Here is a 14,324-nt window from a genome sequence, read left to right on the forward strand (position 1 = left end):
TCCGTGAGTTCGAGCCCCGCATCAGGCTCTGGGCTGATGGCTCGGAGCCTGGAGCCTGTTTCCGATTCTGTGTCTCCCTCTCTCTTTGCCCCTCCCCCGTTCATGCTCTGTCTCTCTCTGTCCCAAAAATAAATAAAAACGTTGAAAAAAAAATTTTTAAATAGTGTCATTTTGACTTTTACTACGCACAAATTACTGTTCAAATTTCTATATTTAACCTTTTTTTTTTTTTGCTTCTTTTTTGTGATTATTTTCAGTTTCTCTCTCCACAGGTAATTATGGATCTGATCAACTTCACCAATTTGCTCAATGTCTCCACTCTAGTAAGAAACAGCACTCACTTTCCAGCTCCTGCCTCAAACGTGATCATTGCCCTTCTTCTGTACTTGTCAGTTATAATTGGTACCATCACCAACGGGCTCTACCTATGGGTGCTCTTTTTCAAGATGAAAAAGACTGTCAATACGCTCTTATTTTTTCATCTCATTTTCTCATATTTTATTTCAATATTGATTCTACCATTTATAGCTGCCTCTTACCTTCAGGACAATCACTGGAGCTTTGGAACTGCCATGTGCAAGGTCTTCAATGCCACTTTGTCTACAGGGATGTTCGCCTCTATTTTCTTCCTCTCAGCCATCAGTGTTGACCGTTACCTTCTCACTCTTCACCCAGTGTGGTCACAGCTGCACCGAACCCCACGCTGGGCTTCCAGGATCATCCTGGGAATCTGGATCTCTGCCACAGCCCTCGGCATGCCTTATTTGGTTTTCAGAGAGACACATGATGACCATAAAGGAAGAGTGACCTGCCAAAATAACTATGCTGTGTCTACTAACTGGGAAAGCAAAAAGATGCATACATTCAGGAAATGGATTCATGTAGCCTGTTTCATTGGCCGTTTTTTGCTAGGCTTCCTTCTGCCTTTCTTTACCATCACCCTTTGCTACAAAAGAGTAGCCAACAAGATGAAAGAGAGGGGCCTGTCTAGGTCCAATAAGCCCTTCAAAGTCATGATGACTGCCATTATCTCTTTCTTTGTGTGCTGGATGCCCTACCATGTGCACCAGGGCTTAATCCTCACTAAGAACCAATCAGTACTTTTACAGTTGACTCTGATACTTACAGTCATAACCATTTCTTTCAACGCTATTTTTTCTCCTACACTCTACTTGTTTACTGGGGAGGACTTCAAAAATGTTTTCAAGAAGTCCATTCTTGCTCTGTTTGAGTCAACGTTCAGTGAGGACTCTTTGATAGAAAGGATACAAAACCTAAATTCAGAAGCCTACATTTAAATTTTGGATCCCAGAGCAAACAATGGACTCTTAGTCAATTATACCACCAGAGATGTCCCCTCTGCTTTTATATAATATAGTCCCTATATTAGAGAGACATCTAAACTATACTATAGTTAGATCTATGAATATTAAAAGGGTTGTAAGAAACCAAGCAATGGGTGGTGTTCCAAAAGTAATTATTTTTACTTTGTTTTTATTGTGGTAAACTACATATAACATTATATTTGCCATCTTCACCATTTTAAAATGTACATTTCAGTAGCATTAACTACATTCACAGGGCTTTGCAACCATGACTATCTATTTCTAAAAGTTTGTACTACCCCAAAGAGAAGCTCTGCTCTGAGTAAGTAATAACTCCTCATTTCACCCTCCCTGCAACCCCTCATAACTTCCTATCTACTTTCTGTCTCTATGAATTTGTTATCCTAACTATTCCATGTAAGTGGAATCATACAACATTTCTTATTTTATGTCTGGCCTATGTCACTTAGCATAATGTTTTCAAGGTTCCTCCATGTTGTCAAATGTATCCGAACTTTACCCTCTGTGGCTAAAATAATATTTCATTGTATGTTTATTCCCTTGTGTGTTTTGTTTATCCATTCTTCTGTTAAGGGACATTTGGATTGTTTCTATCTTTGGCTATTGTGAACAATGCTACCATGAACACTGATATACAAGTATCTTTGGAGTCCTTGTTTCCAAATGTTTTTAATTATTTTGAATTACTGGGTCATATCGCAATTTTGTGTTTAACTTTTTGAGGAACCACCATACTTTCCCACCACAGCTGTACAATGTTACATTGCCACCAGCAAGGTGCAAAATGTCCACTTTCTTCATACCCTTCATACCCACCCTTATTATTTTCCTTTTTTTTTTAATTATACCCATCCTAATTGGTGCAAATGTGATTCTTAATCTTTGACTTTTGAGACTTTAGGAATATCAATTTCTAAATACGAATAGTGTCTATTGATCTGAATTTTCTGTCACAGAGTCTTCTGGCAAACAGACATTTGGACCAACATCCCTCTTAATTTACATAGCATCTAAATAATTTAATTGGTATAGACCCAATTTAGCATGGGGATGACAAGGCACTAATCTTCTCATATCTATGTTAAAATAATTTATGCTTTAACGTTTTCAGTGTAAAAAAGATATCTTAAATGTCTCTTTTCAATACCCATAGATTAAACTATCTCAGAAATATGTGACTAAGATAATTATAAATATTTAAGAATCTGCCCAGGTAATGTCATGATGTACTTGATTTTAGAATAGCCATAACAATATTAACTTATCTTCCCTGGTTTTCAAGTTTTGCTTTAAATTTTTGCAATACCTTAAAGCACCAAAATTATGTAGGACCACATAGTATCGCTGACCTATTACCTTTTATATATTTAATTCATTAGTTCTATCTATCACCCAGTAAATATCAATCGGTACATAGTTCTATCTATCTAGTTCAACTGATGCAGAATGCAGACATTTAGGCCACATCACACACAGTCCCTAAATATTCCAGCTAGCTTTGCACAAACTATTCCAAGCCACAGACATATATCCTACTCAGAAATCCCCAGAATGGATGATATTAATTACAAGGGGTTACAGAAATGAAGGGAAATTAACCTTCATTACTAACTTTTTTTTAGAAGGGAAATAATAGTAGTTTGATGCCCTAGAAATGCTGCTAATTGACTTGGCATCACTGCCTCCCTGGGCATTTAGGGGCTTAGTCTCTCTTTCTCTATGAGTATGAGGAACAAAAAGCTTTGGGTAGATGAAAACTTTCATTGTTGGCCCCTATTACAAGCTTTTGGAGCTGGAACAGTCTTCCCAGAGCAGGAGGAATAGGATTGATGACTAGGCTGTGGCTCCAAGTGTCCCTGCAGCAAGTAAGGGCCAGTGCCTCATCCCTCCCCACACTCCTCTGTCCTGACAAGCCCGCTGAAGTGTATAATGCAGGACTTAAGAAAGCTGTTAGATGGAACATATGATTCTTTGAAATGAGAAGAGCATTAGGGGCAACTGGGTGACTCAGGAGGTTAAGCATCCGACTCTTGATTTCAGCTCAGATCATGATCTTATGGTTTGTGAGTTCGGGCCCCACATCGGGCTCTGTGCATCAGGCTCAGGAAGCCTGCTTGGGATTCTCTCTCTCCCTTGCTCTCTGCTCCTCCACTTACATGCATGTGTTCTCTGTTTCACTTTCTCTCTGTCAAAATAAATAAATAAACTTAAAAAAAAAAAAAGAATAGCTTCGGATACCTAGAAGCTACAGAGAGAGCCTTTCGTCTCCAATAATAAACAAGAATGTGCTTTCCTGGTTTTTCAAAAATATTTTGTTCATCTCTCTATAGATTGTGAACTCCTCAAGAACAGAAAGAAGCCTATCAGTCCCACTATTTCTTTTCTCTGCTATTATACACAATTGTTGTTCAATAAAAGATACTCAATGAAAATTGTATATGGGTAATCACAATTGTATGCGATTTGCAAAATGACCTTAGGTATAAAATAATAAGATTGAACCAGAGTTTTATTTAACAAATACTTACATCACACTTATCTTGTGTGCAGGCATGATTCTGTGTGCTTTATAAATAGTAACTCACTGGGGCACCTGGGTGGCTCAGTCGGTTAGGCGTCTGACTCTTGGTTTCATCTCAGGTCATGATCGCACAATTTGTGGGTTCAAACCCCGTGTCAGGATCTGTGCTGGCAGTGCAGAGCCTGCTTGGGATTCTCTCTCTCTCTGCCCTTTCTCTTTGCCCCTCCCCTGCTCGTACTCTCTCTCTCTCTCTCAAAAGAAATAAATAAACATTAAAAACAAAAGCAAATAGTAACTCACTTAATCCTACAACAATTCTATGAATTAGGTCCCATTTATTACCCCTATGTAACAGACTATGAAACTGAAACACTTGTCCAAGGCCATATAGTAAGCAATTGGAAGAACCAGTACTGTAAGCCCAGGGAGTCTGGTGCTAGAATCCATGTTCTTTACCATTATACTCACTGCCTGACATCCCTGCTAGGGGCCAGTCAGGCTGGGCTTTAAGCCCAGATCCACCTAGGCTATTTATTTCAACAAAAAGCACCTTCTTGGCTATAAAAATGCTAAGTGAAATTAGTCAGTCAGAGAAAGACAAATATGATATGGCTTCACTCATATGAGGACTTTAAGAGACAAAACAGATGAACATAGGGAAGGGAAACAAAAATAATATAAAAACAGGGAGGGGGACAAAACATAAGAGACTCATAAATATGGAGAACAAACAGAGGGTTACTGGAGGGCTTGTGGGAGGGGGGATGGGCAAAGCGGGTAAGGGGCATTAAGGAATCTACTCTTGAAATCATAGTTGCACTATGTGCTAACTAATTTGGATGTAAATTTTAAAAAAATTAGTTAATTAAGTTAAAAATAAAAAAATCAAATAGAAATGCCTAGACAATGTCAGGATCCACACACAAAGTAAAAACCGAAAAATAGCATTGAACTTATAATCAGATTTGGGTGGTGGTCTGGCTTTGCCTCTAGCTTGGTGTTTTATATGAGGCAGTTATACAAATTTTCTGGGCCTTAGCTTCCTCATCTATAATATGGGGACGTCTCTTAATGAGATTGTGGATATGAAGCTACTTCTAATATGTAAAACACTATATAAATGTACTCTTAAAAGGGTTTTTTTAATTTGTCACTTTACATTTTAAGAAAATGGGATGTAAACTTAAGAAAATTCTCCCAAACTGTATTTTTTAACTTTCCATAAAACAATCATTAATATTTAGAAAACCTATTTGTTATAGTTGTATTGATCTCATCCACGTTCTCACTATTGTGAATTCTCGGGGCCCCCTTTATAAACAAAGAATTAGTGGCTTCGCTTTTGGAACTGGTGCTTGGAGACAATCTTACAAAACAATGTGCCTATTAGCATCCAATTATATAAACCTGCTTCATTATATCAGGATCAAACTGGCTCAAGAAAATACTATAGAGATGACTAGAGATATTTTTCAAATGCCAGCTTGAGTTCTTTCCTCAAGAAATGGCTCCTTGCTTTAATGAGATGATTGGGCTGCTCAGCGGATGACATGTGGGAGGCGGGGTAGGGTGTAAGGTAGGACTGTGTGTACACAAGAAGTCAAATCCATAGCCCTGAGACTAGGGCAACGATTTACTACCAGAGTTTATGTACCTGGCATGTGAGAATCTGAGCTCTCACTGAGAATACAACAGTGAAAAGACACAATCCCTGTCTTCAAGGAGCTTAAAGTGTTGTGTGCAGGATTTGAATGTGGCTTCACATAATAATCATCTCGAACACCTTCTTAAAATGCCAGTGTCCACGCCTTACTCAAATCGAGTAAACCACAATCTCTCAGGGCGCCCTGGTGGCTCAGTCCGTTAAGACCCTGACTTTGGCTCAGGTCATGATCTCACAGTTCATGTGTTGGAGCCTCTCCTAGGGCTCTGTGCTGACAGCTCAGAGCCTGGAGTCTGCTTCAGATTCTGTGTCTCCCTCTCTCTCTCTGCCCCTCCCCCGCTCACACTCTGCCTCTCTCTGTCTTTCAAAAATAATAAGCATTAAAAATTTAAAAAGAATCTCTAGTGACAGGACCCAGGAATCTGTCCTTTTTTTAAAATTCTTGGGCTGACTCTAAAGTAGAACCAGAACAGAAAAGCCCTGTTTAGTGGGAAAGAAAAAGAAGTTAAAGGTCATTATGGTACAAAGAATAAGTGCCATGTTTGGGGAAACAAATGAAAGCCCCAGCCCAGCTTTCACCAGTTTTCCCAGATGAATCCTGGAGAACAGAGTTAAACATATTAAGAAAGGGAAGGGTAGTACAACAGAGGAAGCCAAGGTGTAAAAGCCCAAGGGAAAGAGAGCACAGGGCCACAAAGCAGCACTTTCCAAACGTAAATATGCATGCGAATCCCATAATCATCTTGTTAAAATGCTGATTCTGTTTCACCAGTACAGAGTAGGGCTGAGATTCTGCATTTCTAACAGGATCCCATGGGATCCATTACTGCTGGCTCAGAGCAAGAGAAGAGTAAAAGTGGGGTATAGATGTGAGAAGCAAGATGAGTGGGAAGGGTCAACCAGAACTTGATCCTGAATGCCCCTGCTAAGGAGTTTGGATTTGATCCTAGACTTTATCCTGAGGGCATTAGGGAGCTGCTACCAGATCATAAGCCAAACAGCAATAGAATTCTATTTTCATTTTATTTTTATTTATGTTTTTTAAATGTTTACTTATTTTGAGGGAGAGGGAGGGACAGAGAGAGAGGAGAAGGGGAATCTCAGGCAGGCTCCAAGCTGTCAGCACAGAGCCCGATACGGGGCTCGAACCCACAAAACCATGAGATCATGACCTGAGCTGAGACACTTAACCAACTGAGCCACCGAGGTGCCACTCTATTTTCATTTTAGAAAGATCATTCTGGCTACTCTGATGAAGAGGTCAAAACTGGAGGTAAGGGGCGCCTGGGTGGCTCAGTCAGTTGAGCGTCCGACTTCAGCTCAGGCATGATCTCACAGCTCATGAGTTCGAGCCCCGCATCAGGCTCTGTGCTGACAGCTCAGAGCCTGGAGCCTGCTTCAGATTCTGTGTCTCCCTCTCTCTCTGCCCCTAACCCACTCACATTCTGTCTCTGTCTCTCTCCAAAATAAATAAACATTAAAAAAAAATTTTTTTTAATAAAAAACTGGGGGTGAGCAGTCAAACTGGACAGTGTTGGAGTAATCCAGGGAACAGATGATTGGCCTGAACTAAGATAGTGGGAGTGGGGACGGAGAAAACCAGAGAGTCTTGTCCGGTTAATTCTGCTGGTTGCAAAGTCAAACCAGAGGGCAAAAGTTGAAGGTGATGCCTGTATCAATTACTTGCAAACAGTAGATTTCATTCTGCTGGTTTGACCACAAACTGATTTATTAAAGGATATTAAGTAGCTCATAGAACTATTGGGGTGGCTGGGGAAACATTCAAGGCTAAGCTCCCAGGAACAGTGCCCAAAACTCGACCACAGAACCACCCAGAACAGGAACCTTTCACTGGTGTTCTGTATTTCACTATACAGTGCCAGCCTCTGCCACTGCGGCCACTGAGCCCCAAATACCAGCACTTGGTTTTATTACAACTGCTACTGACATCAATGCTGCGTCTGCATCAAATCTTGAACTGTCCTGTGCCTAAAAGCTCTGCCAACATGGCCGTCAGGTACATGGAAGCCCCATGCAGACACAGCCTGTTTTATTCACATTGCTCATTTCCGAATATAATCTTGCATGAAGGTATCTAATTGGCATGCCTGCATCCTAGCTGCAAAGGAGGCTGGGGAGCTGAGTTCCGCTTTCCACCTGGGAGGGAAAAGGATGCTTGTAACGTAGGAATTTCCCCAAACATAAAAGCTACTCGAAAGACAATGACGTCCATTAAATTTAACCTAAAAAGCTTTTTGAAATGATTAGCTTCAGAAAGAGACAAAATTGCACCATGCTGAGGAGTGTCTGAGAGGTGAGAATCCAGAGCCTTCCGAGAGGAGCAACTTTTTTAAACTTGGAGAATTAAGGAGTAATTCCACCTCCTGTTTCCCACAAAAAGTAATTCTCACACATTCTACCAATTAGAGATTAATTTGTGCTAAGGGACTGCTATTAAAATGCAAATATACCTTTTAAGAAGGTTAAGTTTCATTCACAAGTTAATGGGAATTACTTTAATCAGCTTCACACCCAGCAGAGTGTACCTAAACACAGTACTTAGAATATTAGACTTTGGATTGTGGCCTAAAGGAAGGAAAACTTTTGAGTTGAAGGTTAAGACTAGAGTGAACTTTGGAGACCCTGAAGACCGCATAATTCATGTATAGGGAAGTGTTATAAAAGAGAAAGAAGACAGAGAGGTATTCCTAAGAGAGAGTCAGTTGGTGACTAAGAAGTTGCCTAGGTATGATACAGCCCTGGGGTGCCTGTGTAGCTCAGTCAGTAAGGGACCAACTCTTGATTTTGGCTGTGGACATGATCTCATGGTTGTGAGATCAAGCTCCGTGTCAGGCTTCTCGCTGAGCATGTTATCTGCTTGGTAGTCTCTCTCTCTGACCCTCCCCCACTCAGGTTCTTTCTCTCTCCCTCTCTTGCTCTCAAAAATAAATAAATAAACATTAAAAAAGTGTTTCACTATTTTTTGTATATAAAATCAAATCTGGTCCTGAGTCCCTTCCCTCACAATCCAAAGGATTCCATGAAAGCGCTAAGGACTTTGGTCTTTTTTCTTTTTTAATTTTTAAAAAATGTTTATTTATTTTTGAGAGAGAGACAGAGTGTGAGTGGGAGAGGGACAGAGACAGAGGGAGACACAGAATCCAAAGCAGGTTCCAGGCTCTGAACTGTCAGCACAGAGCCTGACGTGGGGCTCAAGCCCACAAACCGTGAGATCATGACCTGAGCCGAAGTTGGACACTTAACTGACTGAGCCACACAGGTGCCCCAGGACACTGAAGTCTTTCATGGCCCCCTCTAACATGCCTTTTTTTTTTAAAATTTTTTTTTTAAAGTTTATTTGTTTTTGAGACAGAGAGAGACAGAGCATGAACGGGGGAGGGTCAGAGAGAGAGGGGACACAGAATCTGAAACAGGCTTCAGGCTCTGAGCTCTCAGCACAAAGCCTGACGCGGGGCTTGAACTCACAAACCGTGAGATCATGACCTGAGCCGAAGTCGGAAGCTTAACCGACTGAGCGACCCAGGCGCCCCTAACATGCCTTTTATTCAATTCTGCAACACCCCTTGGAGGCAGCAGCTCCATCTCTTCTCTTGGCATTTTCACCAAGGCTAGGATCCCAGCAACCTTTCTTTTCTGATGTCTTAGCCATACCTCCAATGGCAGAAAAAAGAGGGTGGTGGTGCAAGGACCTTGACTCATGTTATGCTGATAACTCACAAAGTCTAACTTCACCTCTCTCAACTTTTAGAGAAATTAAGGATTTCCATTAGAGATGTTAACTGCAGCTATCTCTGTCTCCCCAGCTGTTACCTTCCAACAAAAAGATGTTGGCCTTTAAAACCCCTTCAGTCCGTGTGCTTGGTGTCTTACTTGCCTTCCAGATTCACATTCAAGCATTCTCCACCCTGCCTTTGCCCTGGAGCCTGGGAGAGCAACAGGTCCCTTGCTTGCTAGCTTCTGGTAGGGTTTTGCCAATGAGGACCTCTGGCAGGAAATACAAGGAAGATAGAGTATGGGGCCAAGTATTTATTTCCTTAGCTCCCTCCCTAAAGGGTCAACTGGAGTTGGATGTGCTTCTTGACAGAATGTCAACTCCTTCTCTTAAGGGTCTACATAAGTCTCTACCTCTGGGTTCCAGACTCCCTCCCTTTTTCCTTTCATCCCAAGGGGCTGGTTACATATCAGCTGCTACTATGCCCTGAGATACTACACTACTCCTATAGTTCTCCTACACCCACAACTTTGTGAATAGTCCCTTTGTAAATAACACTTTCTCAGGTTATCCTATTTAGAACATATTTGATTGCTAATAGGACCCTGACTGATACAGTCAGTATGATAAAATAATTTATGTATTTTTTGACTATAAATAATTTTCAGTATCTTCTTTCCAAAAATAATATATTTGTATATGGCATTTACTCATGGTTGTCAAAGAACTGTATAAATGATAATTCCCACAACATTTCTTGGTAGGAGGATATGAGAGGATAATTTTTAAAAGAGTAAAATCACAACTGTCATACAAATATAAAATAGACATGTGTCAAAGATTTTCATTTCATTCATATTTAACTCAGTAAGGAAGAAACCAGTAATATATTACAACCAGTTCAAAAGAGAGCTCAAATGTCCTGTATGCAGAATTCCAAATAATTTATGCAGATACTCCCCACTTAAAAAGGTGGACAGTAACACCACCCCTTGAATTTGGGCTGTGTTTAGTGATTTGCTTCCAAAGAGAACATTGTGGAAGGGAGAAGAACGTGTAACTTAATACTGGAGAAACTTGGCAAACTCCACCTTAGCCAGGAGATCAAGGTTAAGATCATCAGCAAAAAGACATGTTGTCAGCATGTATCCTTGATATGATGTAATAAGAATGTCACTTCACTTCTGTGATGCTCATTCAAAAACCCATAACCGGGGCGCCTGGGTGGCGCAGTCGGTTAAGCGTCCGACTTCAACCAGGTCACGATCTCACGGTCCGTGAGTTCGAGCCCCGCGTCGGGCTCTGGGCTGATGGCTCAGAGCCTGGAGCCTGTTTCCGATTCTGTGTCTCCCTCTCTCTCTGCCCCTCACCCGTTCATGCTCTGTCTCTCTCTGTCCCAAAAATAAATAAACGTTGAAAAAAAAAAAAAAATCAAAAACCCATAACCTTGGTCCAATCATAAGAAAAATATAAAATTCAATATAGGAACATCGTACACTGTAGGTGACCAGTATTCCTCAAAACTGCTGAGGTCATCAAAAACAAGGAAAATCTGAGAAACAGCCACAGCCTGAAGAAACATCATGACTAAATGTAACATGGTATCCTGGAAGGATTCCAGAAAAAGGATTTAGTAAAAAGTATGGAGTTTAATTAATGTACCAGTGCTGGTTCCTTTAGTTGTAACAAACATACCATAGTCATTTGAGATGTTGATAAAAGGGGAAATTGGGTGAGGGGGTATATAAGAATTCTGTACTATTTCTGCATCTTTTCTATAAATCTAAATCTATTGTAAAATTTAAAGTTTATTTTCAAAAGAGAGAAAATTCAAGGTGCTATACATTTATAGTCAGATAAAGAATGCTAAAATGGATTTACAAGAGTATGCAAAACTGACAAAATCAGTCAATATCCATAGAGTAATAATCAAATTTTACATTTTTATGGACAGGAATGATTTATTTACTATTCATGTTTAACAAACCAACTCTATCTCTAAAGAGCTGTAAGACAGCCTAGACTAAGACAAATCCAAAATAGCCCGATAGGACCAAAGTAATCCCCAGAGGCTCCAGCATTCCTTGAAAAGGATATCTAGGAATCTCCTCTGCCCATTCAAAATCTTTCAGTTTTTTTTTTTTTTTCCTACAAAGAATGTAGGTGTCCAAATTATAAAAAGCCCTTACAACAGCCAGGCATGACTTGACAAAATGACTAACAGAAGTATACAAATATTCAAAAGGTTATACAATACTTTGCTAAGTTATCACATCACTACAGACTGAAAAATAACCCAAAGATCAAGATAATTTATCAGCCTACCAGGGGCTACAGATTGCCAGATATACATCATTGCCTTAGAGTTAAAAGCACTTGCAATATTAAGTTTCCTAGGCAACATACCAGCAAATGGTGCAGTAATAAAATAAGAATTTAAAAAAGCAAATTGAACAAAGGAACAATCAATACCAGGTTCCAAACTCCACCCCCTACCTGGCTATACAAACTACTCATGTTAAAGATAGACTCAGCTTTTAGGTGGGGAACTATCATTTTCCCAGTCCTCATATTTCCATATAGAGGAGCTTCAACTAGATTAACACTCCTGACCTCAGTTTCTGCCTGTGTAAGAAGAGGCTCCATGACAAAATATGTGATTGCAGTTTGGAGCATTTGCCTTTGGCCTTTTTGTTTCAGGCACTACTTAAATATGTTTGTTTCCTCTTTCCTCACAGTCTTAATGCATGTGGTAAGTGTCTTAAAGCCAGAATCCACATGGGTCTTTCAAACCTCAGTTTCCCATGCCCTGGTAGAAGAGTGACTATCTCTCATAGTAAATTAATAAAGAGACTTTTGAATATAACCTAGTATAAATGCTTGAACAAAAGGGAAAATGTGTTGATCATGCCCTATGTGAGAATTTCCACTCTATGTCACAGCAATATTTCTTATTATAAATGAATAAGTAAGTATTCTAGTTCTATCCCAATTCATGTGCATTTATTTTTGTATGAACCAATTTCTCAGAACTTGATCACCTCCCTAGCTACTGAAAAAAAATAAATCCCTGAACTTTCAAGTGGTGGGGGGCTAGATTTCTTCCAGCCTCTGTAAGATTAAAACACCTACCTCTTTCAGTTGCACTTCTCCTGATGAACATACGCCTAGGTAAAGAGGTAAGAGGCTCAGGTAAGAGGCTCATTCTAAAGCTGAATCTTAGGGAAAGCTCTGCTTATTTTGAGAACTATGAAACAGGTTACAGTTCCTCTCTCTTTCCTTTCCTCTTTCACATCAAGAAGCTTAGCATCAACTATAAAGGATCTTTGAGAAGTAGTTCTCAAATTTTTCATGTTTGTGAAATACTTTTGAATTTGGGGCAGCCAATGTGAATGAATCAAACAACTTAAAAAACTCTAAATCAATTCTTGTCACATCTCAGAGGGCCTAGAATGCATTCCTACATAACCCACTAACCATACAGTCCCCTTTTAGCACTACAACAGTTTGAGAACTATTCCTGCTCAGACAGTGATTTCTTGCATACTCACAGGCAAAGCTCTCTTGTGTTCCTATTCAACCACCATCCTCCTCTAGAGCCATCTTAATACCGCACTTCATCTTTTACTTCTAACCTCAAGGAAATCGTAAATGTGCTCTACCTCAACATTACATATGATAGTGTGAAAGAAAATTCCAAAGTTAAATAAACATTGCTAAGAGAGTCCTTCAAAAATAGGGTCAGGAGGATACTGGAGAAGCAAGGCCCATAGACCTCGGTTTCAATTTTTGGAACACCTTGGACTTTTGACTTTTGTCAATTGCACCTTCACTACCTTCCAGAATGCCTCCTTCTACTTGGGACTAAAATAGAGATAATGTAACATGTATCAGCTAAATAGCCAATTGTTTATTAGATAGTTTAACTGTCAGCACCAATCCTAATTCAATCAAAGAAGTCATATAAGCTTATGGGCTTTGCCTTTGTGAGCCTGTGCTTTCCACTTACAGTTCCGAACACGCTTTCAATTCCAGTCCACTCCGTCCCCAGGACTGTAATCCCTAATACCCCAAAATAAATACTTTGGCTGCTTTACAGCTTCTTCTTCTTGATTGACAATGGATATAATTGTTTTACAACAAAAAGTAATGTAGCTGTGAAAACTTTGCTGCTTACTGTATACTCTCAGCACTCTAGGCAAGGACCAGTGTGTTTACCTATTTGTTTTCAATTTCCCCTACTGGGACTTACTGATAAAAGTCTATTTTCCTTCCTCCAAGTGCTTTATGTTTATTCACATTTTGCTATTTTATTGTATGTATGTCTTTCCTTCTTGAATTCTTTGTAGAATGAGACTGGATGCAATACAGAAAGGAATAGTTTAGTGCCTACTCTCTACTGCCCTCTGCAGGTGTAAGGAGAGAATAAGGGAGTCACAACCTATTACTACCTGCAGCAGTGTCCAAGAGATTCTCACCTAACAGAAGGTTTAAAGCAACTGGTGATTCTTGAAAGGATAACCATTACCAACCAGACTCCACCTATTCACAGGAAGGATTTACCAATTTGCTAAAGTCCCTTCACCGCGGAAAGATCTCTGGGAGCCACATATCCTATTTTCAAGGGAACTTGCTATCTCCCATACTTACATACAAATCGACATCTTAGTCCTCTCTTACATCTGGGTCATGACTAAAGGCCTTTATGTTAAAGTTCCTTACAGTCCTGTAAAACTTGAGTCTGGGAGTGAAGAAAAAAGAGACTCAATAGTTATAACGACATAAAGGCAAAAACAATGCAACTTGTCTGCGCTTTGCAGACAAATGTCAACAAACACAGGAACCCCTGCAATGCAGCAGAGATCATGAGAGTTTTTGCTTTTTGTTTTTGCAAAAAGTGTAAAGCAGCCTGCTTTAGATAACCAGCAAACAGGCAGCTTCCATTTTGTGTAGAAAAGACCATTGATTATGCATGGATTATTTTCTTCAGTCATACTACTTTATATGGGTAGCAACACTGTCAGTGATGTCATCTTCTAAGACAACAGACCCGAATGTATA

The 14,324-nt window shown here is 39.9% G+C and overlaps 1 protein-coding gene across 1 annotated transcript; it reads left to right on the forward strand.

Moving 5' to 3' along the window:
* Positions 1-260: 260 nt before the first annotated feature.
* Positions 261-1,995, forward strand: GPR33 (G protein-coupled receptor 33). Its single transcript, XM_025919903.2, has one exon. It carries the CDS (start codon positions 279-281, stop codon positions 1,296-1,298), a length of 1,020 nt encoding a protein of 339 aa, XP_025775688.1. The 5' UTR covers positions 261-278; the 3' UTR covers positions 1,299-1,995.
* Positions 1,996-14,324: the final 12,329 nt, after the last annotated feature.

The sequence above is a fragment of the Puma concolor genome, chromosome B3 (genome assembly GCF_028749965.1).
Source record: "Puma concolor isolate L17-30 chromosome B3, mPumCon1.1.hap2, whole genome shotgun sequence".
Classification (NCBI taxonomy): Eukaryota; Metazoa; Chordata; class Mammalia; order Carnivora; family Felidae; genus Puma; species Puma concolor.